This window comes from Panicum hallii, chromosome 6, assembly GCF_002211085.1.
Source record: "Panicum hallii strain FIL2 chromosome 6, PHallii_v3.1, whole genome shotgun sequence".
NCBI classification, from domain to species: Eukaryota; Viridiplantae; Streptophyta; class Magnoliopsida; order Poales; family Poaceae; genus Panicum; species Panicum hallii.
Window position 1 is genome coordinate 45,084,871 of NC_038047.1, and position 25,963 is coordinate 45,110,833.

General features: G+C 50.4%; 5 protein-coding genes, 1 long non-coding RNA gene and 1 other non-coding gene across 9 annotated transcripts; 4 read left to right on the top strand and 3 right to left on the bottom strand.

Annotated features, from left to right (window-relative positions):
- Positions 1-254: 254 nt before the first annotated feature.
- TRNAR-CCG lies at positions 255-327 on the bottom strand. The gene has a single exon. It is a non-coding gene; the product is annotated as a tRNA-Arg (tRNA).
- Positions 328-4,169: 3,842 nt separating this feature from the next.
- Positions 4,170-5,740, top strand: LOC112897526 (vignain-like). The gene is made up of 2 exons (XM_025965836.1): positions 4,170-4,743; positions 4,849-5,740. Exons 1-2 carry the CDS (start codon positions 4,278-4,280, stop codon positions 5,499-5,501), a joined length of 1,119 nt encoding a protein of 372 aa, XP_025821621.1. The 5' UTR covers positions 4,170-4,277; the 3' UTR covers positions 5,502-5,740.
- A 253-nt stretch (positions 5,741-5,993) lies between these two features.
- On the top strand, positions 5,994-8,547 carry LOC112897527 (protein-L-isoaspartate O-methyltransferase 1-like). Of its 3 annotated transcripts, none has more exons than XM_025965837.1 (4): positions 5,994-6,240; positions 6,693-6,966; positions 7,573-7,737; positions 8,145-8,547. In XM_025965837.1, exons 1-4 carry the CDS (start codon positions 6,160-6,162, stop codon positions 8,393-8,395), a joined length of 771 nt encoding a protein of 256 aa, XP_025821622.1. In that variant the 5' UTR covers positions 5,994-6,159; the 3' UTR covers positions 8,396-8,547. The 3 variants fall into 3 exon arrangements, with proteins under 3 accessions (XP_025821622.1, XP_025821624.1, XP_025821623.1); XM_025965839.1 differs by having other exon boundaries at positions 5,994-6,165; positions 6,570-6,966; XM_025965838.1 differs by having other exon boundaries at positions 5,996-6,165.
- A 151-nt stretch (positions 8,548-8,698) lies between these two features.
- On the bottom strand, positions 8,699-11,025 carry LOC112897531 (28 kDa ribonucleoprotein, chloroplastic-like). The gene is made up of 4 exons (XM_025965842.1): positions 10,491-11,025; positions 9,874-9,975; positions 9,181-9,462; positions 8,699-9,021 (listed from the first exon to the last, which is right to left on the bottom strand). Exons 1-4 carry the CDS (start codon positions 10,935-10,937, stop codon positions 8,959-8,961), a joined length of 894 nt encoding a protein of 297 aa, XP_025821627.1. The 5' UTR covers positions 10,938-11,025; the 3' UTR covers positions 8,699-8,958.
- A 343-nt stretch (positions 11,026-11,368) lies between these two features.
- On the bottom strand, positions 11,369-12,622 carry LOC112897528 (manganese-dependent ADP-ribose/CDP-alcohol diphosphatase-like). Its single transcript, XM_025965840.1, has one exon. It carries the CDS (start codon positions 12,585-12,587, stop codon positions 11,532-11,534), a length of 1,056 nt encoding a protein of 351 aa, XP_025821625.1. The 5' UTR covers positions 12,588-12,622; the 3' UTR covers positions 11,369-11,531.
- A 392-nt stretch (positions 12,623-13,014) lies between these two features.
- LOC112897529 (cytochrome c1-2, heme protein, mitochondrial) lies at positions 13,015-16,284 on the top strand. The gene is made up of 8 exons (XM_025965841.1): positions 13,015-13,085; positions 13,747-13,814; positions 14,095-14,297; positions 14,581-14,860; positions 14,942-15,013; positions 15,523-15,639; positions 15,728-15,793; positions 15,898-16,284. The coding sequence occupies exons 2-8, from the start codon at positions 13,755-13,757 to the stop codon at positions 16,012-16,014; spliced, it is 915 nt and encodes a 304-aa protein (XP_025821626.1). The 5' UTR covers positions 13,015-13,085; positions 13,747-13,754; the 3' UTR covers positions 16,015-16,284.
- A 405-nt stretch (positions 16,285-16,689) lies between these two features.
- Positions 16,690-19,960, top strand: LOC112896281. The gene is made up of 3 exons (XR_003229412.1): positions 16,690-17,025; positions 18,697-18,746; positions 18,831-19,960. It is a non-coding gene; the product is annotated as an uncharacterized LOC112896281 (long non-coding RNA).
- Positions 19,961-25,963: the final 6,003 nt, after the last annotated feature.

Sequence of the window (25,963 nt, forward strand, 5' to 3'; positions counted from 1 at the left end):
TGCTACAAGTTTTCGTTCTCCATCTCCTTTTTTTTCTTCCTTTTCCGTACGAAAAGAAAGCTTCTGTTTGGTTTGATGATGGTGATGGGATCTGATCATTGCGGCTGAGTCCTTGAGGGCGTGGTTGGCATTATCAGCGTGGCGAATCGACTTGGGCCACTAACTTAAGTTAGTTACTCACACAGTGATGCATGCGATATAATGGTGAAGAAAATAGATGAAAACAAGAAGAAGAAAAAAAAGAAACAGGGCGACGACCACGATGGGACTCGAACCCACAATCTCCCGCTCCGGAGGCGAGCGCCTTATCCATTAGGCCACGCGGTCGCTGATGGAAAGGCCCGGTAATGAACTTATATAAATGGCAAATCAAATTGTTTCTGAAAGAGACCTAAACTGCATTCTTCTCAGCACAGCCGGACTTGCAGAGGTAGCGCCAGCACCGGCCAAGGACGCACGGCGTCTGGAAGAGCGGTGAGACGGTCAGCGGGATCAGTCAACGGACCCGCAGCCATCGCAAGAGCTTTCTTGCGCTGTCTCGTCAGAGGCGCCATCGATTCGATCCCTTCGTCAGAGCCCGTCCGTCGCCGCGGAGGCCAGAGCCGATCGAACGAACCGAGCAAGTGAAGGTCGGGAGCAAAGCACGCGCGAGCAAGGGCTAGCGAGATAGCCAGCCACTCGCCTCAACGGCGGCGCGGAGAGAAGCCTCTCGCCTGATCCTCCCCGAATCTGATGTGGCCTCTGGGTTGCGCGATCCTCCTGCGAAATCCCGGAATCTGGAAACGTGTAGGAGAAGTAAGGTTAACCACAGCCGGAAATGATTGTGCGCAACGCAACGCGAGGCGGAGTGTGCGCGGCGGCCGCCGGTCCGGGAGCGATATCAAATTTTGAATCCCAGTCTGCCACTCGATGCTTCTTGGGACGGAGCAGAGCCGAGGAGCGGAGCTCTCGTGATCGGGCATGTCCTCAGCAAGGATGGGAGCTTACTTCGGCTGGAACGGATCCTAGGGCGGACGGTGGCGGCGGCGGCGGAGGCGACCAGCCAGGGAGCTTTATGCAAATATTCGCTCGGATTTTTTACAAAAGGACCACCAATTTGGATCGTGATCCAATTTAGAAGATTTTCTGAAAATAGCCTATCCTAAACCTTACAAAATGACCTCTGATTTGGATCGGGATTATGATTTGCAATCCAAACTAGGAGTGTTCTGCAAATATTCCGGACGCGTCGGAGAAGATGATGAGCCCGGCCCACCTGGCAACGGCGAGCTTGTTGGGTATTAACTTTTGTGTGTAGGCAGCATCTAGGATGAAACAGACTAGTCGTAGATTACGGTCACACTACGATTACTGCCTGCATACAGCCCCTGAACTAACGTCCGCTCTCTTATAACTTGTGCCTGGTCTTGTACCCGGCGCTACTTGATTGTATCTTGTTCACTTGGGACATCTATTTAAATCAAAACTCAAAACTCACAGCAGCAACCGGGATCCAGTTGGAGCCGTAGTGCATACAACCTTAAAGATTAAGGTGTATGTTCATCCTTTCCTAGCTTAGTCAAACTGCTCGGTTGAGACCGATAAACCACCCGATCGGAGGCGGATTTCCAACACTCGCACCTCCGCGATGAATCCAGCGGGAGACTCCTGGTCCTACTGCCTACACGCTGCATCCGGCTCCCCTCACGGTCCAAGCTCCTCCGCGGGGTTCGCCACAGCCGGCGGCACCCAGGCAGCTAGATCGATTAGGTGTTTGCCGTTCACCATGTTTCCCTGCAGTTCACCATGTTTGCCGTTGCTACTGACTGATAGCTGATGCCCTGAGACCGTGGCGGTGAAACTGAATCGATTAGGGATTGAAATCCATTTCGGGGAGAAAAGAAGCAGCACCACACCCTGGGAGGGATCTGCAGCTTGCTGCTCGTCACGGAGTCACCTTGTTTCTCAGGGACATTTTGCTTTCCAAGTACCTATGCTTATCATCAGTTCCATTCACCTTCAATTGGGCTAGTATGCGTGGCATTGACAGTGATAGTGAAGAGACCCATGAGACTGATGTCTGCAAGGCATGTGAGGACACCATGGCTTCATTGCCACCAATAGTTAAAAGGGTACAGCACGCAGCATCCACCTGCCACCGCTGATGTTAGTCAAGATAACAAATGCTGGAGCAAGTCTAAGACCAATGGCTTTGATCGAAGTGTCCTGCTGCTGCTGATTTTACCTCCTTGGCCATCACTTAGTTGGGAAGATGAGGTGTTGACGTGAGTTTTGTTGTGATCTTAGTGCCACCATGGCCACCACCACAAGCGCATGTGTTGTTTGGAAGTCCATTACTTTGATGAACATCATTTTTGTGCATTTGGGCAGGAACATCATTTCTCCTTCAGAGATTAGCTCAACTGGTGAAGATAGGCATCTTAACTGTTTCTGATGGGAGGATCATAAGATGCATTTCGGTTGAAGAGCATTTGTGATTAAGCTGCTACCAGGATATGCAGTGTGGAAAATCTTCCTGGGCTGCATCTGCTGGACATAGATATCAATCAAGTCTTGTTCTTCCTCCGAGATACCGAACAAGCTGTTGCCGAGTGACTCTGCATTTGTAGTCTTTATACTAGCTGGAGAAGCGCCCAATCAATGAGCCCGTTACGAGAGAGACCAGAGGCACAAGCCCGGCCCATTGCGGACTGCCCATGGCAGAACATCTCCTGCTGTGATGTAATAACAATGCATGGACGCAGCAGCAGCATGTTCATGCTCGTGCATCAGATCCGAGTGCCGAATTCTTTTGTGGCCCATGCGGTGGTCCTGCTCGGAGCTATTATCATCTCTGCTTGGCGAGTTGTAGCATATTATTAGGCTGTGCCGTTGGACGATCCTTTTTGTGTGGCCTTTGCTGCCGATCGATCCGTATGCGTGAATGTTAGGCCGCGATGAGATAGATACATTCAGAGATGAATATGATCGCGAGCGATGAGATCGATAATTCGATATCCTTCCTGAACATGCTGCTAGCTAGTCTCGACAGGCAAGATTTGCGCCCGTCTTTCGCTGCTTGCCAGATATCCGGCCGGCAGTTTCCCCTTCGTTCTGCCTGTTTCGCTCTCTGTGATCCGAATCCTCGTGAAGGAAGCAATGCAACCAGGCCCCGCGTGACAACTAACGCTGCAGGTGCGGTGGATGCTTCCAATCTTCACCTTGCCCTTGCTTGGGCGTTTCATTCAACCGCCCGGTCTGATCTCATCTCTTAATAATCGATCATGCCACTGGTTTTTCTGGGCATTATTATTAGGTTGGGCATCCAGGCAAATAAAGGAGTGCTAAGACTGATTGGTCGATTGGTTCATTCATGCGTAAAGCTTGGCGCAAACTGATTGATACCGGCCGCCAACACGCCAGAGGATCAGCACGGAAAGGAAGCGAAAGCGACCGTCGTTAGTTCAGGCTAGCACCCAGTGCAAGACCGTATCTCCTCTCTCTGACCTGTGCCCGGATGGATCTGTACATGCCCCTCGCGTAAACGCCTCGCTAATCTGACCATTCCATCCCATCGACCCATTTGGCCACGCATTAATTAATCTCCCGCCGTCCCGTCTGGCTCCGCCACCGAGTTACTACTACTAGTGCTAACACTCGCTGTACGTGCACCTCATGGTGGACCGTGCACGGCGGATCCAAATTAACTCTACTCCTTACTGTTAGTTGTTGCATCTGGCTGCCGCTGTTGTGTACAGGCTTCTCCAATGCAAGTAAGTACTTAATTTCTTTTTCCGAGAATACGCAGAAGAGCTACGTATCATTGCATTAAGAAGAAATATTTACACACGCACACCTCGACCGAATTCAACTTTTTTTTTCAGAAAGAAAATTGAATTGGAAATGTGAATGAACCTTTTTTTTAGAAAAAAAAATGAGTTGGAAATGTAGGTACTGACTGATCGATCGATTTCTTTTACACGAATGAAGCTATTCATTCGTTGATCAAAATCCGGGCATGTCCTTAATTGTGTACTCTGCTCTTGCGTTCACTCGGCTTGGCTCAACACTCGTCATGTACCGGCTCTTGCCCGCACGCAACGTCATCCTCGTCCATGCCACTCACCGTCCCGGGCGGCGGCCGTGCTATATAAGGACCCCCTCGTCGCCATGGCAACCACACCTCCTCACAGCACCGCGCAAGCAAGCAAGCACTGCTCCATTGCCAGCCACACACCTCGATCAAGTCTCCGCTGGTAGTGGTAGTGCTGAGCCAGGCAGCAGTAGCTGCAGCAGCGATGGCGAGAGCGCTGGTGCCGGCGGCCATGGTGGCCGCGCTGCTGCTGCTGCTGGCCGCCGCGGCCCCGGCTCCGGCGGCCGCGGTGGACTTCGGCGCGGAGGACCTGGCGTCGGAGGAGGCGCTGTGGGCGCTGTACGAGCGCTGGCGCGGCGTGCACGCGGTGGCGCGCGACCTGGGCGACAAGTCCCGCCGCTTCAACGTCTTCAAGGAGAACGTGCGCCTCATCCACGACTTCAACCAGCGGGACGAGCCCTACAAGCTCCGCCTCAACCGCTTCGGCGACATGACCGCCGACGAGTTCCGCCGCCACTACGCGGGATCCAGGGTCGCGCACCACCGCATGTTCCGCGGCGACCGCACCGGCGCCGGGTCCTTCAGGTACGCCGCCGCGCGCGACCTCCCGGCCTCCGTCGACTGGCGCCAGAAGGGCGCCGTCACCGACGTCAAGGACCAGGGCCAGTGCGGTGCGTTCCTGATCATCTGATCTTCTTTCCTCGCCGACGTCGTTAGTTAACAGCTGGCTAGCTAGCTAGCATTCAAGCTGATCGACCGACCATGAGTCTATGCAGGGAGCTGCTGGGCGTTCTCGACGATCGCCGCCGTGGAGGGCATCAACGCGATCATGACCAAGAACCTGACGTCGCTGTCGGAGCAGCAGCTGGTGGACTGCGACACCAAGGCCAACGCCGGCTGCAACGGCGGGCTCATGGACTACGCGTTCCAGTACATCGCCAAGCACGGCGGGGTGGCCGCCGAGGACGCGTACCCGTACCGGGCCCGGCAGGCCGCCTGCAAGAAGGCCGCCGCCGCCCCGGCCGTGAGCATCGACGGGTACGAGGACGTGCCGGCCAACGACGAGGCGGCGCTGCGGAAGGCGGTGGCGCACCAGCCGGTGTCGGTGGCCATCGAGGCCAGCGGGTCGCACTTCCAGTTCTACTCGGAGGGCGTGTTCGCGGGGCGGTGCGGGACGGAGCTGGACCACGGCGTGGCGGCGGTCGGGTACGGGGTCGCCGCCGACGGGACCAAGTACTGGGTGGTCAAGAACTCGTGGGGCCCCGAGTGGGGGGAGAAGGGGTACATCCGCATGGCGCGCGACGTGGCCGCCAAGGAGGGTCTCTGCGGCATCGCCATGGAGGCGTCTTACCCCGTCAAGACCTCGCCCAACCCCGTCAAGCCCCGCGCCGCCGCCGCCGGCGACGAGGACCTCCACGACGAGCTCTGAAGTTGCTCGTCATGCATCTGATCGATCGATGGGTCGACTGAATAAGCAGCACTACTTAACTTACCTACTCTATCTAGTTATTGATCGATGTATGCAAGGACTGAAGGACAGACACATCACACCACTATGCAACCCCGTGCATGCATGTAATACGTTCGAGAGGCGATCTACCAGAGTTTACATTATCCAGTATGCAACTCATTAAGACTTTGAAACATCAACACTGCTATCACTACAAAGATGCCGCCTGATGGTTGGTTCACTAGAATGATTAGATGTATTTCTAAAATAAAAAAAAAAGAATCCTTGCTGGTGCTTGGAAGAAAGCATCATGCCTGCGTGTGATAGAGTGTTTGACTCCTCTCTGACTAAAATCCTGGACTTGGGAGGACAACGATGGCAGGATGGGCCGTGTTGGGCTTCAATGGGCCCTGATCTCAGAAAGAGATGGCCGGCCTATCAATTTCCTCCTCTGGGCTCTTCTTCTGCCAAGTCCCCACCTGGCCGCGCCGAGCCATCTGGAATCCTCCTCCTCTCTCCCCGTCTTCTCCGGCCGATTCCTCCTGCTCCTGCCTGCAACCCCCCACCCCACTGCCGGCCGCCCCGAACCACGGAGAAGAATCGAGGCGGTGTGAACCTCTCGATCCTCCCCGTCGACATGGAGGTACTCCGCTCCATCCTCTCCTGCTTCTCCTCCCGCTCTCGCTCCCGCTCCCGCTCCCGCACCCGCGCCCAATCCGTAAGTTTTGGTTCCCTCGTCGTAGCACTGTCCATCGTACTTCCTGGATTGCGTGACGATCGGCCCGTCTGATTCCATCGCGATGCCGAGAAACCCTAGCTTGGCCCTGGCCACGGATTTGTGTTGGGTTTGGGTCTCAACCTCTGCCAGCCCCAACCGCGACTGACTTGTCCAGTAGTAGTTGGAGCAGAATTGCGCTGCTCACCAGTCACAAGTATTAGAACTTGTCTGGCATAGAGTTACACTCACACCTGGTGGATTGGCTGCGCTTGTTAGCCTTGATTGCGCACGGCAGTAGACTAAGATCCTCATGCTCCATCATTTTTCAGATTTGAGTCCACTTGTCAACAATAGAGTCTGTTCTGTTTGCCCCATTTGTTGCTGCTGCGTTGAGAATGCAAAAGAGGGTCAGCAGACTGATCTCGTTCCTCATCCTGCCGCTCCTGGTGCAGCATGCGCTGTGGTCGAGCGGGGCCAGCGACAAGAACAAGTCCATGGTCGAGCAGCTGCAGAGGTACGGGATCATCCGGTCCAGCAAGGTCGCCGAGGTGATGGAGGCAGTGGACAGGGGGCTGTTTGTCCCGCCAGGCGGCTCACCCTACTTCGACAGCCCCATGCCCATTGGGTACAACGCAACGATATCGGCGCCGCACATGCACGCGGCCTGCCTGGAGCTCTTGGAGAAAAATCTTCAGCCGGGGATGCGTGCTCTCGATGTTGGCTCAGGTAAATTTTGTAATGTGTCCAATCTAGTTCGAGTATGCACTTCTAATGCTGTTTCTCAAATCTCAAGGCATAATTCTGTTTTCTTCAACTGCTGCTAGTATGTTAAGGCTCTCAGCACTATGGTCAAGACTCGAGACTCACTAATATATTAGAAAAGACAGTCAATTCTAGTTGTACTTTGTCCCCCTCAGCTGAGAGTTTTAATAACTTAGTTCCTTGTTTCAAGAAAAAATAGTAATTAATTAATTTCACATTGTTACTTGCATCTGTAAATCGACCTCCTCACTAGTACATGGAATCTGTCTTTCCACAAGTCCTTCGCAACTATCACAACTTGCACACTTTAAAGCTGGAAGGTGCAGAGCTATGTGTTGGCATACATGATAGGAGAGCTCATCGTATTTGACCTTTATCCTCCCATTTTATCTTAGGCCATAAAGATTTTTATTTAAACATTCTTTTATGATTTCCTGTTAAATGGATCCAACTATCTTAGTGATGAATGCTGATACTACCAGTTTCATTTATGAATGAAATAGTTGATGCCTTAGATATATGTTTATAGTTGTACTCATTGAGGATGTTTGCTTATGATTTTTTTTTCAGGCACTGGATACCTAACTGCTTGCTTTGCACTGATGGTTGGATCGGAAGGTCGAGCAGTTGGCGTTGAACATATTCCAGAGTTGGTTGCTACTTCTATTGAAAATATCAAGAAAAGTGCAGCAGCCCCACAGCTAAATGATGGATCTCTTAGTATACACATTGCTGGTAAGTATAGAACTCAACCATATGTTGAAGCGGCAAGTATTCAACCTATCCAATGCAGAGATTTTGGTGTGTATATAACGACCTAGCTGTTGATAGCTGAGTTATAGTTCAGATGAAAATATCATTTCCACAGTATTTCTCCTTTTCGCATATTAAATGAATGAACCTGCTTCAGCTAAATGAGGTAGTCCTACCAGCAATGGTTTTTTTTCCTTCTTCTTTTGTTGCTCTTCATACCATGAGGGATCTTCTCTGTTTGTGAGGTGCTGTTCCTTGGATGGGTAATTTTGCAGCAGCTGTAGTATTCCTGAGTCTGGCACTCTGGCTTCATGTGCATTCAGCATTGTTGGTTGTTCTATATACCATCAAGACCTGATGCACTAAACAGATGTTTATAACTGATGCAGATGGCAGGGAAGGTTGGCCAGAGTTGGCACCCTATGATGCCATCCATGTAGGAGCTGCAGCGCCACAGATCCCAGAGGCGCTGATTGAGCAGTTGAAGCCTGGTGGCAGGATGGTGATTCCGGTCGGGACAATGTTCCAGGAGCTCAAGGTGGTGGACAAGAAGCTGGATGGCACAGTCAGCATAAGAGACGAGACGTCTGTGCGCTATGTGCCGCTTACCAGCAAGGAAGCTCAATTGCACGCAAACTGATTGCGCTTAATGCGCCTTGTCAGCTCAGGCCTTCAATGATTCGACTGATCGAATCATTTATTGTTGTACATAAATCGATCCTACTGTGTCTAGTGCGTGCACCTTGGAAATAATGTAAAATGATATCTCATCATGAAGTGATTGTTTCTGTTAAGCTTTCGATCGGTTTACGCTTGCGCAGCTTGTCAATTTGGTTGCAACTGAGAAGAGATGAATGATGAATCCACAGGTATGGTTACATACCCACATCACGACAAACTCGGCTTGCAAATGGTTTCACTAAGAACCTTCAGGATATAGCGATGAGATCTTTTAGGGCATCACCACATCAAGATAGTAGCCTACTTGAACAATATAGCTCATGGTGTCAACAAATTTTAAGACATTAACATCAGCGCCAAAGAGCATAGCATCAAAAGCCGTGTGGCAAGAACCAAACATCAGGAAGCTAAGGGAGGATATCTAGCAACTTGGCACCAGCTCCCGCAAAAGTGTCCCATTGCTCCTCTGTTGTATCTCCATGCTCATTACAAACAAGCAGCCATCTCTCTCATATCGCTGCATCAAAAACCCCTCTGGGGTCGCTCCGCTGCAACATTCACCCGAAGTGGGCGGCCATCCAATTCCTACAGTTCATGGTATGAGATAATTAGCATTAGATTGAGATTTTACGTTAGCCTTGCACACTGATATTTGACTACTACTTGAGAGAGAACATGTGCTTGTTGATGTAATATTTTTCAGTGTATGAATCGCATATCGTGTCGAACTGATGATGTCCTCACCTGCCCGTCGAGGGCGGAAATGGCATCGTCAAGTTCATCCTTTGATGCCATTGTTACAAAACCAAATCCTCGTGAGCGCCCAGTTTCTCTATCATAGACAACTGTAGCATTAACAACTTCTCCATGCTCACTGAACAACTGCACCAGCCTAGAGTCATCGACTTGCCATGGCAGGTTGCCAACATAAGCTCTGAAAGCAGATGCAAATTGTCTAGGAGGTCTCTCCATGCGAGCGCCCCTAGGAGATGCCCTGTTTACATTCAGAAGCCTCCCGCTAATGTCCTGTAAAGAACAATCGGTTAATCAATGTTCAGCTCAATACATGACTTATACATGTTTTTCCTACTAAGTACAGAACTAGAACTGAAGGTGTAATGTATTAAGCAATTGATGGTAAAAACTTAGAATTTATGTAGTCTGCAGGCTTTTGAGTGGTATAAACATACGTGTCCCTTTGGTCTAAGCTAAATTAAAATAAGATGGTCTTAGCAGGACGCCTCTTTTCATCAGAATAAGAGATGTACATTCATCCCAAGTTCTCAACCTCTGAAGACAATTAGACTTTCATGTGTAACGAAAGCATATAATGCAGCAACTTGAAGGTGTTCAAAGCATGAGAGTTACATTGTTCAGTGGATTGCTAGTTTAATTCTAGAGAAGAACTAAGGAATGAGGGGATAGAAATGAGCTTACATAACGGTTGAACATTTCAATGGCCTTGTCAGCTTCTTCAATGGTGCTCATGGTAACAAAGCCAAACCCACGGCTCTGGCCAGACTCTCTGTTGTAGATGACCTAAAAATTGCACAAAGCGATATCACCCTTACAGTCTTAGTGTAACAAAATTTCACCAACTCAAGGAATGTTTCCTAGAATTAACGTTAGCCTGAAAAAGTAGTGAAATTACTCTGACAGTATACTCTACAGCAGGAAGCATAAACATTATATAACTCCTACAGTCATTCCTTGCAACTGTAAAGACAGCAACATACTGGGAGCTAGGATATTTGACACTGAAGTGAAGGGCAGCAACACCAGTACACCCCCACATTGTAGCATATAAAACCATAAGAAATGTACAGTTGTAGACATAGCAAACAAAGTAATAACGACAGCATATATAGAATCAGACTGTAAAGTTTAGCATAGTCTATTACAGGGAGTGACTGGAGCGTGATTATCACTGACCACATGCAACTGCTGTCAATTCTAGCTTTACACAAACACAACAACCAATTGTAACGAACTGAACCTAGCACGTCACAGTTTAAAAATGGGGGGAAATTCGGGCTGCAGCAGCCGGCTCTCACCTCGGCGACCTCGACGACGCCGGCCTGGTCGAAGAGCTGCGCGAGGCCCTCGCTGTCTACATCGTAGGGGAGGTTCCCGACGTAAACCTTGGCCTCCTCGGGCGGCTCGACCGCGGCGTACTCCCCGTCGCCGTCCCCACCCTCCTCCTCCTCGTCGCCAGAGGCCACCACTTCCTCCTCGGCCTCCCCAACCTCCTCGTCGAAGGCATCGCCCACCACCTCCTCCTCCTCGTTGTCGGCCCACTCGACGCCCGCCTCGACAGCGTCGGAGGAGGCGACGAGCGGCGCGAGCGGCAGGCGGCGGTTGGCGCGGAGGAGGAGCGGCGCGGCGCGGGTGGAGGAGGAGAGGAGCGGGAGGGAGACGGTGGGGAGGAGCTTGTGCGCCGGCTGGAGCGCGGCGTCGGCCATGGCCATGGCGAGGGAGCGGAGGGACATGGTGGTGGCCATGGCGAGGGGAGGAGCGGAAGGGAAAGGAAAGGGAGAGGGGAGATAAGGGAGGGAGGAGGGATTGGAGCCTGAGGTTTTTGGTGATGATACCGGTGTTGCTCGTCCATTTTATACGCGCGTTTGGGCTTTTCCGTTGGGCCTGCCGATAACGGGCTTTCCTCTGGACCTGACTTGGAGTTATGGGCCTCGCCCGAAATCTGCGCGTACGATGTTTTTTTTTCCCTTTTATTGGTCCTGTCGCTCTTTTCATTTCTCATCTTCCAAACTCAGACTCCAAGAAGGCCTACATGCAGCTGTACACGGAGAAGCTCGACGACGGCCATTTCGAGGCTTCACTGCGTATGTGATGTGCCCGCTTGGGCTGTCTTATGCGCGAGTAGTCTGTTGAGGGTTGGTCCTACAGGGCATGGGCATTGTTTGCTTCTTAGGGGTACAGAATTCTAGGAGGTGTGAAAGATTAGAACATTCATCAAGTGGTACAGAACAATCTTCAATCAATCAGTACTGCCAATTGCACGAGTTGTTCATCATTTTCGTTGCAGTGGTGTGCGCATTGGTCTGGTAATCTGGTTCATGCAGGTATCAATCACCACCCTATCCGGTACTACTCACTGAGTCACTGGATGATGAGTTGAGCAGCATCTCCGTGCTGGCCATTCGGTCGGAGCCGACGAGCCGGAGACGGTCGGGGTAGACCTCGACGCGGCCGAAGGCGTCGGTGCCCGGCGGGCACTCGAGCGCGGCCTCCAGCGTACGGTGGTGCACGCCGCGGTCGTCCACGGCGTACCCGCCCTTGTGGTCGTGCCCGGCGAGGCACGCCACGACGCACCCCCCGTGCCGCCGCACCACGGCCGCCACCTCCTCATAGTTCCACATGAGCCCCGTGGGCGACGCCGCGCCCGGGTGCACCGGCAGGTGGCTGCACACCACGGCCTTCTCCCGCCGCGCCGCCGCGCCGCGGAGGACGCCGTCCAGCCACCGCAGCTGCGCGCTGCCCACGCCGCCGTTGAACATCACGAACCGCCGGGCCGCGCCCTCCAGCCCGCTCGGGCTGTTCTTGTCGCGGTTCGGGTTCCGCGCCTCCAGGAACCGCCGCGCCGCCGCCGCCACCGGGTCGCCCCGCGCCCGCCCCACGGCGCTGAAGTCGTACGCGTCCAGCACCACGAACCGGTACCCGGGCCACGGCGAGAAGTCGTAGTACGCGCGCCCCGGCGGCGACGGCATCCGCAGCTCCGACACGAGCTCGCTCCGGGGGAGGTTGTACAGGCAGTGGTTGCCGAGCATGTGGTACGCCGGCCCGCCGCGGAAGCCGTCGAACTCGCGCACCACGGCGCGGACGGCCGCCAGCGACCGGTCCCTCGGGCAGAAGCCGTCCACGATGTCGCCGAAGTTGACGCAGAACCGGACGCCCCCGTGGGCGTTCCAGCTCCGGACCGCCCGCCGGAGGACTGCGAGGCTGTGGCGGTAGTAGCGCGGCACGCCGAGGAAGGACCGGCCGTCCGGGATGTCGGCGTACTGCACGTCCGCGATCACGCCGAAGGAGAAGAGCGGCTCCGTCGCCGACGCCGAAGGCCGGACGGCGCCGGCGTTCGGCCGCGCCAGCATGAGCCGGCCGCAGCTGATGGAGCGGCCGGAGCACGCTGTCCTCATCAACTGGACAGACAAGGATGGGGGAGGCGCAAAACTATCTTGCAGGTCCCGTTTTTGTGTGGACGGAGGCCACGGCAAGGGAGGGGCAGCTGGCACAATCAACGGCTGGAGGCCGCGGCAAGGGAGGGATAGCTGGCACAATCAACGGCTGGGATTAAGTCGCCAGTTTTTCCCTTGATAATCCGCTCGAGTAAATCTGAAGGAAGATGATCTATTTCTCTGGGCCCCCAAGCCAAGATGGATGACCGAGCGAGCGAGGCTATTGTATCTTGGGCCTCAAGGAAGGGCCCGCGTGGCCCGTCCGGAAGCCGCGGCGCAAGGCGGACCCACGTGGCAGTGAGACGCCCACAGAGATCGGCACCACCCGCCGGGTCTCGCATCGCGGCACAAAGCCCATCGCATCCCCTCCTCCCCTCCCCTCGCCCATTACCTTTCGCCTCCCTCCCCGCGCCGCCGCTCGCCGGAGCCCGCGCCTCCGCCCGCGCTGCGCCCCTGTAGGTGAGTGCTCGGTACCCCATCTCTCGTTGTTTCCTGCTGGTTCGTCCCCTTCCATGCGTCCGGGGATCCTCGATCTGGTGATCTGCTCTGGTCTCCGGTAGTCGCGGACCGCCCCAGGGTTGGGTCTCGGGTCCTTGGGGCAGTGGGAATCGAGCGTTTAGATCTGTGCGAATCCGATCGATTGAGGCGGCGTAGGCACCCGGGGCTTGACCTCGCGTGCTTCTCCGGAGGCGTCCTCGTCGCCTATGGACTGCAGCAGACTGGAGATCCATCTGTTCCGACTGGAGTCGGTTTCCGTGTCCTTTTGTTGTTGCCTGTTGGGAAGCGCTAGGTTGCTAGTTTTTTCCGTGGAACCATTTATATGTTGTCTCTGATCCCTGAAATGCAAATCTAGTCATTTAGTTTGTTGTGGATTTGGGTATTACACTGACAAAATTAGCGGCAATGCCTCCTGATTGCGTGCTAACAGTGTGATTTTATTCCGCTCCAATTCACTAGAATGATTGATTAGCGCCACTGGGATGCTTATTATTGTTGTGCCAATAACGAGTTTGCATATTTTATTTCTGGCTCTCATGCTTATTGTTGTGCCAACAACACCCCCCCCCCCTCCCCCCTCTCTGTAACTCGAAAACTAAGTCTTGGGTACTGGATTTTGCAGATACCTGAATGGCTGCCGCAAGGGGCATTAACCAGCTTCTGAAGAGAACTCTCCAGAACCAGTCATCTGTAAGTATTATTGGTGAACTCTTTGTTTCTCTGCCAATCTCTTCAAATGGCTACATATCCAATCTACTTAGCTTATGTAGTATAGTCCTTTTCACTTTTGTTAACTGGGCTTTGAGTACTTATCCTAGGTTTGCTGGCTTCCTCCTTTTCCAATCAAGATTATTAGTTTTGGAGTTGATTAAGTTACTTATGATTTATGAGTTTTGGTAGCAAGTTCTATTTTTTTCTATGGGCCATGACCCATGATTTCTGTCTCTAAGATCGTTACCATGTTTTACAGGGTTCATCGCTGCTTTCTTCGTTTCGGGGAAAGCATGAAGAGTCCTCTGCTGGACTGAGAGCATTGGCTCTTCTTGGAGTTGGTGCCTCCGGTCTTTTGAGTTTTGCTACAATAGCATCTGCAGATGAAGCTGAGCATGGCTTGGCAGCCCCAGATTACCCCTGGCCACATGCTGGCATCATGAGCTCTTATGATCATGGATCGTAAGTCAACCATATCCTCTCCTTTTCATGAAGCTTTTTTTTCGTTTGGAATGGCTTGATGTTCACTAGGTTATATAAATTTTATCATGGAATATGGATCATTGCACAGATGACATGTACTGGGGTATATAATTTGCAGATGACATGTTTTACTATAATATAACAATAAACGATTAAGTAGTTTAGTAGTTTTCTTGTTTCCAGGACAAATTCTTATTGAACTGTTAGTACCTTTTTTCTTGTATGCTTCTCTAATCTACAGGGAAAAAAAATTATTGTGCAGGATTCGGCGTGGACACCAAGTTTACACACAAGTTTGTGCCTCTTGTCACTCCATGTCCTTGATTTCGTACCGTGATTTGGTTGGGGTCGCCTATACTGAAGAGGAAACAAAGGCAATGGCTGCTGAGATTGAGGTAGTTGATGGTCCTAATGATGAGGGTGAAATGTTCACCCGCCCTGGTAAACTGAGTGACCGCTTCCCTCAGCCCTATGCCAATGAGCAAGCAGCCCGATTTGCAAATGGTGGTGCATACCCTCCGGACCTCAGTCTTATCACAAAGGTAATTGCAACTAATGGTCTTGCATTGATTGATGTGATCTTTCATGCCTTATGGCTTACTGTTTGCAATGTTTTCATTCAGGCGAGGCACAATGGTCAGAACTACGTTTTTGCTCTTCTTACTGGTTATCGTGACCCACCTGCTGGCGTTCAGGTACTTTCCTTCTTTATGTATTGTTTCAACCTGGTGTGCTTTATGGGTTTGTGATTTGTTATCCATTACCACTGTTTATAAATAAGTTAATAGTAACCTCTTGCTTGATTTACAATCACTTGTATAGCATGATACATTTGAAATAGTCGTATCATACTGACTCCTGATTCATGCTCTGTTTTCTCTGTTAGAAGATGCTAAAACACCGAAATAAAGATTATGCTGCTTTGAGTGCTTATCCTTTTCTGTTCAATGATCAATTGTTAGTCAATAATCTGTGATCAGTTCAATATCACTAGTTTAATCTGTATGTTTACCATGGATAATTCTTTGATTCTAGAATACAGTCAAACACAGTGCCTCATAGATACTGACTAAAATATTACTTGTGAATTGTGATTGTCTATCAAAGGATGAATATTTCACACTCAGCATTCTAGTATCTGCCTTTTACTATCTTCTTATAAGTAAAATAACAATAATAACAACATTGTTGTTTTGCAACCTAGATTCGTGAGGGTCTGCATTACAATCCCTACTTCCCTGGTGGTGCCATAGCCATGCCCAAGATGCTTAATGATGGAGCTGTTGAGTATGAGGATGGCACTCCTGCAACTGAAGCCCAGGTAAGCTATTACTGTCATTGTTTATCCATTCAGTTTTGAGGTATGGGACTATGGCTGAAGCTTGACCATTCTCATATTTCCATCACAGATGGGTAAGGATGTTGTATCATTCCTTTCATGGGCAGCTGAGCCTGAGATGGAGGAGAGAAAGCTGGTAACAACGTCGTCACTTAATCACCTGACTGCAGATTTCTTTGTTGCTTTTCAATTTTGGCAGAATCCATGTCCTGACCACAACCCATTCGAAATCCATTGTAGATGGGAGTGAAGTGGATCTTCCTACTGTCGCTAGCGCTTCTCCAAGCTGCCTACTACCGGCGCATGAAGTGGTCAGTCTTTAAGTCGCGCAAGCTGGTCCTGGATGTTGTCAACTGAGGACTACCGTCTGCTTTTTTTTTTAATTTTAAATATGTCGAGCCTTTAAGGGGGAGCATTCAAAATAATGGATCTGTGATGTACAATTTTGCCACTGGAGCTAGGTTCCATGCCTAGAATTTATTTTGTTTTCTCTGCTGTGAAAGCATTATTTTCTCCAAGGAAGCACTTCGGTTCACGGTTTTTGTTTTTGTGGTTAGTCAATGCCTCAATGTTACCAACAATTCTTCGAACTTAACAGCTGATGGGAATCGATAAATTCTTATGCTATGAAACATGCTGTCATGTTTTGTGGCTCGCTTATTCCGTGTTGCATGGACGGATGTCAGGTGGTGCTTTTCTTCTTGGTTGTGGTAAAAACATGCCTCTACTGATCTCTATTTGGACCGAATGCATTGTCCGTGTTTGTAGAGTTTGCAGTATGAAATCTGTGATCCTTTTGAAATGGACATGTGCCAAAATTCGAGTCTGTAACACAAGTAAATAAAGTTTTCGGGTCCAAAAGACATACTAATTCAGAGTGCTTCAAGTTCAAACACACAAGTATGAAATGTTTCAGATAAAAAAAAAACTCAAAGCCCAATAAAGAAAGACCTTCCGCTAATTTTTTTTGAAAAACGACAAACCTAGAGAAGACAGCTGTCCTCCAGTGCCCACTGCCCCGGCTCTTCACTCTTTCTTCTTTCCCACGAAGACCAAGGCACCAACACAACTCGCCCTCCGCTGGAAGAAAAAAAGAAAAGAAGCAGAAGAAGAAGAGCGAAAACCAAAAACCCCAACGAGATGATGCTGCCCCGGCGACCGGAGTGCAGCCGGGACTAGGGGAACCGCCCGTCGCGTCGCCGTCCTCCTGCCGCGCCCTCCCCGCCACTCGCCACCGCCAGCACCCGCTCGTCGCCTCCCGCCACGGTCAGCTTTGTCGCCGCCCGCCTCGGTCAGCTCGTCCCCGACCCCGACCAGTCCTTCCTTCGAGTAATCGAGTCGCCGGCTCCGCCCGCTCCATTGAATCTCGTACGTCTAAAACCACTCGCTCTGACTTTGCAGGAATTTTGGTTGTGCTATTGCTTGCTCTAACTTTAGAATTCCATGTAGCTTTTCGGAAAGAAGAAAAAAAAAGAATTCCATGCACTTTCGACTATTTTTATGAATCCAACATGATCTATCCACAAGTTCACAAGCCTGAAAATCTGAGCCTTGGGGATATTAGTGCCACTATACTTGAAAAGGATCAGAGACAGGTTTTGCTAGGGCAAAAGCAGTGTGTTAGGATAATCTTTTATCCAACTAGCACAAGTGAAACACCAATCCGATTGCTCCAGTAGGGGGTCTTCTTGCATATTTCTCCAAGTGAAATTTTTGCACTTAAAAGAAATAACCCCACATTGCTCACGATCTGATGATCTCCTTGATTCAAATGTCATGGATGTTTCCCCCATGTTCATTGCTGTCCTCCAGTGACCTGTACAGGTCGAAGTCTCTCATTTAGCCACTTAATAAAACTCTCTCTTTGTAACCCCTCGACGAGGTCTGTAAACATTTGTGAGAGTCCATGTAGTTGCACCTGCATTGTGCCTTGCAGTACCTGGAGCAATGAATAATTTGATCAGATAAGACTGAACAATCCCAACCCATTAGCATTCCACCTGAGGCACCTATTGAAGGGGACAATGCAAATTGTTAAAGCTTGCGGGAGAAACTTTTTCATACGAGAACAATACATAGCCTCCAGTTTTCCTGATATACAGAAGATGTGCAAAAGCTTTCTTCATTTTCCCCCCAAACTGCACTACACTTAGATTCAGCATTTAAGCCTCTGGTGTTCCAGTTTAGGATGTTCCGGCTTCTATTGTTGTTATCCATTAGCAGCAGGGGCGGACCCAGGGCCCGACGACCCTGGGCACCGGCCGGGCTCCAAATGAAAGGAGTGCACTGTTTGCAGTTGAGCTGGGCCAAAAAATAACCTTAGGCATGGCCCATGGGCAACTTGCCAAGGCACAAAGCAGGGGCAGCTCTGCCAACTGCAACATATGCCCAGGCTCTACTTACCATCTGGGTCCGCCACTGGTTAGCAGGATGTCTTAATCTTGCGAACTTCTTGCATCTGATGCTTCCGGGCCATCCTCCCTTGTAGCTCAGCAGCTCCGCAGACACTTCCTAAATTTTAAATCTGGACAAGTCTCGGTAGAATTCTCCAGCTCAACCAAACTTGGCAATTTGATAGGACTTAATTAGGGAGGGCAGAGGTGTGGTCATTGCACGACAGCTATGGCAAGATCATTGAGATTTTTCTCTTGGCCTAGCACTCATCCTTTTCTTAGGGACTGTGACAGTGGATTAAGGTACTTTCAACCAAAGGTGTAGAACTAGGCCACTGGGGATTGGCATTGGGGGTGGGCTCGAAGTCTTGAGCGAGATGCTATCATGCACTTATCAGTTGCCACAGACCAGCAGCAGTGACAGTGGTGGCGGTGGTTGAGCATGGTCGGGGGATAGCATGACAGCAGCATGTGACAGTCCTAAAGCGAGAGGGGGAGCTAGTTTTGCCTTCTTCTTCTTTTCTCATGTTTCTAGATACACATATGTGTTTATATATAAAACGTGTCCTGACCTTAATTATTTGCATAAATTTATTTGGTTTTGAACTCTTATGGTCTCGTAGTCTGATTTCGTATGCATTTGAAGGATGATGACAGAGGCCTATCCTGAGATCCCTGTTTCCACAGGAAGGACAGGTAGTTTGTTCTACAAATGCCATCTAATTTCTTTTCAAACATAAGCCCATTCCAGGACTGATTTGGTGTTTTGTTTTTCTTTAGAAGCCTCGCCGTTTGTGAGGTATGATCATTTCATGGATGACTGTAGCTGGGAGGTTTTTAAGGATGGATCAAAGCCCCTTAAAGAATTCAAGAAGATGAAGCCTATGGTGGCAACTGCACCGTGTAACACTGTACGTGAAGGGAGGCTACTTCTAGCAGGTGAACGATATTGATTCACTCGCAGGGTTGCAACTGAATCTAGCAAAAGGTACACCCGAACCCTGCTGAAATGTCTTTGGCAGAATGAAAAGAATGATGAGTGTTTCGGCGACTTCAATGAGGAAAACTTGTATGCCTCTCGCTCGGGCAGAGCAAAATTTATTGAGTGAAGCGCATCAGGCATGATGGCGTGCAGGCAAAGCGAAACCACAACGCTGCACATGATATAATCGCTGCCCTGTTTTCCACCGGCAATGGTAAAGGCATTCCCGAAGATATATTCAGCACTTGCTCAATCTGATTAAGAATTATCCTGCAAAAGGTGGACTATATCATATGCACGCTTCATTGATCCCACTGTCAAAGATGCAAGCAGCCTACTTCAAGATGTATGAACAGCTGACCTACAAGATGGATGAAGAAGCGCAAGCAAACATTCGTCTCAAGCTTCCATATATTGAAGAATGGAGGAAGAGATTTAATGGTAACAGGTTGCCCGAGGGTATCTATTACTTCAAGCCAAAAACATATGAAGTATCTGAACCAGAGCAACAGCCACACCAGCTTACATTCCAGGAGCAGGTTGAGCAAGACAAGAAAAGGAAAAAGAGAAGAATCATAAAAAATGGTCAAGTACCTGAGGCATCGAACTGCTCACAGAATGGAAGGTGTCAAGAAGGAAATAGAGCTTGGGATGGGTGCATATGAGGCAGAGGATACTGAGCTGGTCACAATCCTACGCTATCCCCTATCCTTTGTTTGGCTTCAGGAGGAGTTGTTCGATGCAAATGAACTTCAAGGGTTGAAGATGGATGAGCTATTTTAATTGAACCTACATTGCTCAGCTATTTTAGTGGCATGTACTTCAGGTCTAAAGCCAAACCTGTCATGTAACAATGGCATTTTAGTTTTATTCTCATACATTGGTCAGCTGTTGTTACTCTTATTTTGTTAAGAACGCATTTGACAAACTTGTCTTTGCTGCATGCTTGCTGATGGAATGTTCTTTTGCTGCATGCTTGCTGATGAAGTGTTCTTTTGCTGCATGCTTGCTGATGAAATGTTCATGGCCATGAGTGTTTAAGAGTATTGAATTAAGATATGGTTATTATTTGTGATTGTGCATGAGCTGAAAGTTTCTGTTGAATGGAACAGATCCAAACATCCAATGTAACTTTGGTGGCAATAATTTTTTTTTTTGCCCCATCATGTTATCTAATTGATGAACACCATCGAGTGTACTTTCCACATGGCCTTGTTTGATTATTGCCTTCCCTCTGTGGAATCATTCGTGCGAGATTATCGAGTATCGTTGTATATGTGTGTATGTTCACTTGGTGTTTTCTTATCATGTGTTGTTCTGTTGCTGTTTGGAGGAAGGTTGTGGTAAAGGGCAAGCGATGAAAACGGTGTGCAACTGTGTACAAGAATCAAAAGAAAAAGGAAAGGCAGGATCTTGCAGTTGTACAGAGCATAGTATGCAACAGTAACAAGACATTGATCCTCGAGCAGCTGCAGATGTTTGAGGCATGTTCTTCTGGTATATAGTATACAACTATTTCTGCCTCAGTTTATTGCCCTACTACATCGTTCAACTGCTGTACTGCGTACTCATCAGCAAATATTATGTATTCCAAATATAATGAATATTTCAGGTATGAATATTTCAGAGTATGAGAAGGGCCGGGCAACCGTCTCCCAGCGCGTCGTGGAGGTGAGGGAGGAAGAGGGAGAAGGGTCCGGCGGCCGTCGGCACATCATGGCGGGGAGGGAGGAAGGCCACCTCAGGCTACAGCAGAGAGGAAGGAGGCAGACCGTCACCGCGAAGCTCATGGGCTCATGGCCGGGGCGAAGAATCCGTGCTCACCTTCCGACTTGCGCCGGCACTGACTCCGTAAAAGAAAACATGGCGGAGGTCCCCTTGTGATTTAATAGCGGCATAAATCATCTCCAATAAAATTGAGAGCACCGGAGAGAAGAGGAGGCCATGAGCAATCCATTTTGCTACTTCTTGGTGAGAATTGTTGACCGGTGGTGATGAAATTGGCCTTGGCACCGAACAAGTTGCAAGGGCTCCAGTCACGCAAGTAACTGAATCTGGCTCTGTCTTGTTCCTTTTCCTGCAGAGCTGTCCTGCGCCGCCGCCTGAGCCGAGCGTCACGTCCCCTTTCCACCGTGCACCAGGCCTCCGCCGCGTGCACCCAACCGAGCCGGCCACCTCCACGCCTCCGAGCCGGCTGCTGTCGGCCTGACCGCCGCCATGCGTCGCCTATTGAAGCTAGGAGGGGGCTTGCCAAGGAGAGCGGGAGGGGATTTGGGTTCCTGAGTACGTGAGCGGGTAAGACGGATATTAAGGGCATCCATGGAGGTGATGCTGGACCAGTTCGTCTTCCGCCGTGACGGCGGCGCCAAGCGTTTCCCGGGGAACGCGACGACGGCGGCGGCGGCGGCGCACACCCGCATCGGCGACCCGTTCGGCGTCTGCGTCGACCTCGCCCGGCCCCGGCCATCTCCCGCTTCTACCTGCAGTGGCCTGGCTGGCCCAAGCCAGAGGCTGGCCGGCACTGCCAGATCGTGGCGGCGCACCGCGGCCGCTTCCTCCTCAGGTTCGCCTCTCTCTTCAAGAGCAAGACCTCTCCCCAGGATCTCCAGTGCGCCGACGACTACTTCGTCTACACGCCTGTCATCCCCGGCGGCAAGCCGTCTCTCGCTCGCCATTATATCTGCGCACGCAGCAGGAGAGGAAGAAAGTAGAAAACATGTGAAAGTAGAAAACATGCCGGAGGTGCGGTGGGTGGAGGCGCTGTTGCGGGAGAAGCACGAGGAGCAGCAGATGGCGTTGGGCGTGGATGTGGACCAGGACATCGAGCCCTCGTCTTTGATCCCGGAGAACCTCGGCCTCGTGGGTGTCGGCTGAGCTCTCCATGTTTCGCAGCGATGGTGGTGGCCCTTCTTCTGCTTGGGAGCTCAAGCACTTGCCGCTTGACTACCACCAGGGCATGCGCTGCTTCAGGCCGCAAGCTGTGGTGCCCTTTGGCAGCTGACTGTGTTGGGTCGACTACCGCCGAGGCATGATCCTTGCCGACGACGTGCTGGAGCTAGCACAAGAGCGCCAAGCTCTACTACGTCGTCTTCCCTCGCGTGCCTCCGACCGGATGCGAGGACATGCACCGTGGCGTGTGCGCCACTGATGGTGGAAGGTTACTCAAGTTTGTTGATGTGGTGGCCAACAATCCGCAACGCCGCAATGACACCATTTTCACCTACACGCTGACCAAGACGGAGGCCGGTCGCATGGAGTGGGTCAGGGACGCCGCCGCCCCGACGACGGCCAAGGACCGCATGAGGTTCCCATGTGAGCATGGACAAGCCACACATCATTCACTTCTTGCTCTCAGAGTGCACTGACTACATCGACACGCTGACGTTAGTCACCGTCGACATGGACACTAGGACGGTGCTGTCAGTGCGCCCATACATCAAAGGGGAGCAGGAGCTCTACGGTGAAGATGCTGACCTGGCTCACACAAGATCAAGTCTTTTGCAGCCTTTTCTCCCTGCTGAGTTCTCCCGGTTCAGGTATTTTCTCTACACATACATTCATTCGTGCCAGTGTTATTAACTAATCGTCTCGCTATTGTTTGGCTGGTATGATTATAGAAATCTACTCGTGCTAGCTAGCTAGTTCCTTTCATCAGCATATGCAATATCTATATATTCATCCGAATTGGTGTTAACTAATTGTAGTCTCGCTATTTGTCAACATATGGATAACCTGGCTGACCCACACCGTACCCTTCAAAGTTGAACAGACTGAAATTTCCAAGTACAATCAGTATAAGTTAATCAACCAGTACGCTGAGCAATAGGCAAGGGAGCGAAGGTCCAAAATTTGAAATGATGTCTGTTTATCTGTTAACACTGTAAAATAACATCCACTGTTGGTATAGTAAAACAAGGCATACCATTTTGCCAAGTGACAGCTGTGTTTATTCTTTTTTTCCTAGCTACATCAATTATTCTTGCAAATTAATTGGTCCATAGTGTAACTTTTACAGTTTTACTTCTAAGGGCTAAAGCCCATGCGTTGCTACAGTAAAGAATTCTGAAATGGGACTCGTCGGGTTAATAATCATTAGCTTTAATTTTGTTGGATCAAGCTTGTCTTTTACTCTCTTTTTTTAAGGACATGTTTGGATCCCAGGTTCTAAACCAAAGTGACTAAACAACAAAAAAAATAACTAAAAACGTTTTAGTCCCATTAGCCCCCAAAGAGGAGCTAAAAGGAGGAGTTGGGAGGGCCTGCCCGTCATTTTAGTCACTTTGTTTTGAACTTTAGTTCTTTTAGTCACTTGAGAGGGTTTGACTAAAATTTAGTTACTGCTTTTAGTCATTTTGCTTTTGGTCACTTGATCCAAACAGACCCAAAGCATTGTCTAAATTGTCCTGCCGGATCTTGTCCGAGGTTTGGGCCGCTGGCTGTAGTGCAAAGTCATGTGAACTTTTTGTATAAATAGCTGTACAAATGGATAGTGAATGCCTTTTAAGAATGCATATGAGGGTGGTAACCAGAAAATCATTCTTTTAATCAGTAATATATGACAGAAATCTAATTATACTCTGTCCTAAACGCGTATGATTGAGACAAATTCCACCCATTTGGTGCCCCATTCTGATCTTTTTCTGTTTTGTATATCGAAGCTGAACCTCGCTCAACATGTTGAAGGTACAAAAGAATGAAAGTAGAGGAATGAGCCACGCCACATCTACCATCTTCACCATTGTTATGTCAGTATCATTCATCTCCATGGCATGAGAATGCGGTTTAGGTGTTTGCTGTACAAGCTAAAAACATGATTAATGGTTCGGCGACATGGAATGGTTCACCTGTCATGTGTAACGCCCCGGGTGTTAATTACCTTATATTAGGGCTAATGATTTGTTAACATGATCGTTAGCACTAATCATGCATGCGTATTAATAATTTTTCTTTTCTAGAATTTTAACACGTGCCAATGAACTCCCTTTTAAAATGTTTTTTATATATAAGGGTTCAGATGTGTTTAATTTCTGTTTTCGTCTAATAAATTTTCAAAAACCTAAAACCAATGTGGTAGTGCTTTGTTTGTTCTTCGCTTTAGTCATGATTAGCACTTAGGTTTAAGTTGGAAAAGTATTTTAATTCCGGTCCAATGTCAGACAAATGAAATAGATGTACACCTCCGAAATTCAGAGTTAAACCGTGTTTTTCCCCAAACTTTGATCTCATGGATCTACGAATCAGTACCCCTAATCAACAAACTTTGTGTATGAAACTTGAAGCCCTTTATACCACCAGCAAATCTTAGTTCAGGTTCTTGATTCATTTATGCCTGCAATCGCGCGAAAAGAAAAATCGACGCAAAGTTAATGGTCTTCCGCGAACTGGGAGCTCTGTCTTAGCCTGTCCAAAGCTTACCTCTGCTCCCGTCCTTGCTTGGCGACCGCGCGACGCGCGTCGGCCATCCACCGCCGGTGAGCCTCGGCGTCGCCACACGCCGGCTCCCGCGCGGATCGCGCTCGCACCGTCCTTCGCGAGTCAAACGCGGCGTACACGCTGTCAGCCGCGCCCATGACCGTGATGCCATCACCAGCGCCTCCTCGCCGTGCGCTCGCCATCGTCCTCGCCGTCCTTCATTGCTGGGCGCTCGTTCTCGACACTGACCGGCATGTGCGGCCTCCAACTCCACCACGCCTTCCTCTCCTCTCCTCTCCTGCCCAGCCCAGTCGTCCCCTTCCTCTCTCCCTTCCCTTCCTCTCCGCGCCCCTCCCTCTCTTCTTCTTCCTCCAGCTGCAACAGAAAGGAACGAGACTCCCTGGGCCGCCGGCCACAAATTCGTTGGCCTCCCTCCAACAATCCCAAACTCCTCGCATCCGAGCACCCTCCCTCCCGACAAATTTCGATATTTGACATCAAATTCGCGCGCCTCACTTTTTTTGACATGCAATTCGCGAGCTTTTTAAAATATAACCCTCCACACGCGAATTGTTTCCATTTGGGAGATTCTCCTCCTTTTCTTGATTTTACGATTTTCTTTTTCATTTTCGTTTTTTAAGAGCACTTGAAGTGCCGGTTTTACCCCTCTCTCTTTCGCCCATCCGTGTCTCTCTCGCTCGCAAGAACTTCTCATCAGTCATCACCGCCAGGAGCTCCGCCGTCGCCGCCTAGGGTGAGGCCCCCGCCACCGCCACCCGCCCGGCTGCCCAACAATGGCCTCCTCCCGTCGTCCTCCTCCCACTATGCGGTGTGGAGGCTGGTGTGGTGCAGGCGACGCGGACGGCGCCGTTGAAGACGCGGGAGGCGTGGTCCCGCAAGGCAGAGGGGAACAGCAGGCTGGACGTGCTCACCATTTCAGGAGAGCAGGGACCTCGCGACCTACTGCGGCGGCGCGGTGTGCAATGCGTGAGGCTGGCGTCCAATGCAGCCTCCGCCGCCAAGGCCGTTGGCGCCCTCTTCGGCTCGCTCATCGCGGGTCGTCCTCACGGGCCTCGAGTTCGAGAAGGCCATCAGCCTGTCCCGCTCGCTTCCCCACCCGCCCTCCGCCTCCACTTATTCCTCGTCACCCCTTGGATTCGAGGCGCCTACCAGCAAGATGCGCACGCAACTCCAGCACACTATCATGGCCGGCGAGCTCCTTCACAGCGGCGCAGATGACCTCCAGCACGGGGAGCATATCCATGACATCCCCTGGCCTGGGGCTGGTCAGCAGCGACGCCATAGTTCTGGCCTCGCATCCTCGCGGTGAGAGACGAGAGAGAAAGGGATGAGCGAGAGACCAGAGAAGGGGCGAGCGAGAGAAAGACCGCTGGGATCCAATCAGCGGTGCAAAAGCGTAAGGGTAAAACCGTCTATTCACTAGACCTGTAGAATGAAAAAAGAGAAAAAAATAAGAGAAATAGAGAAAAGGAGACGGAATCCTGCAAATCAAAAGAAT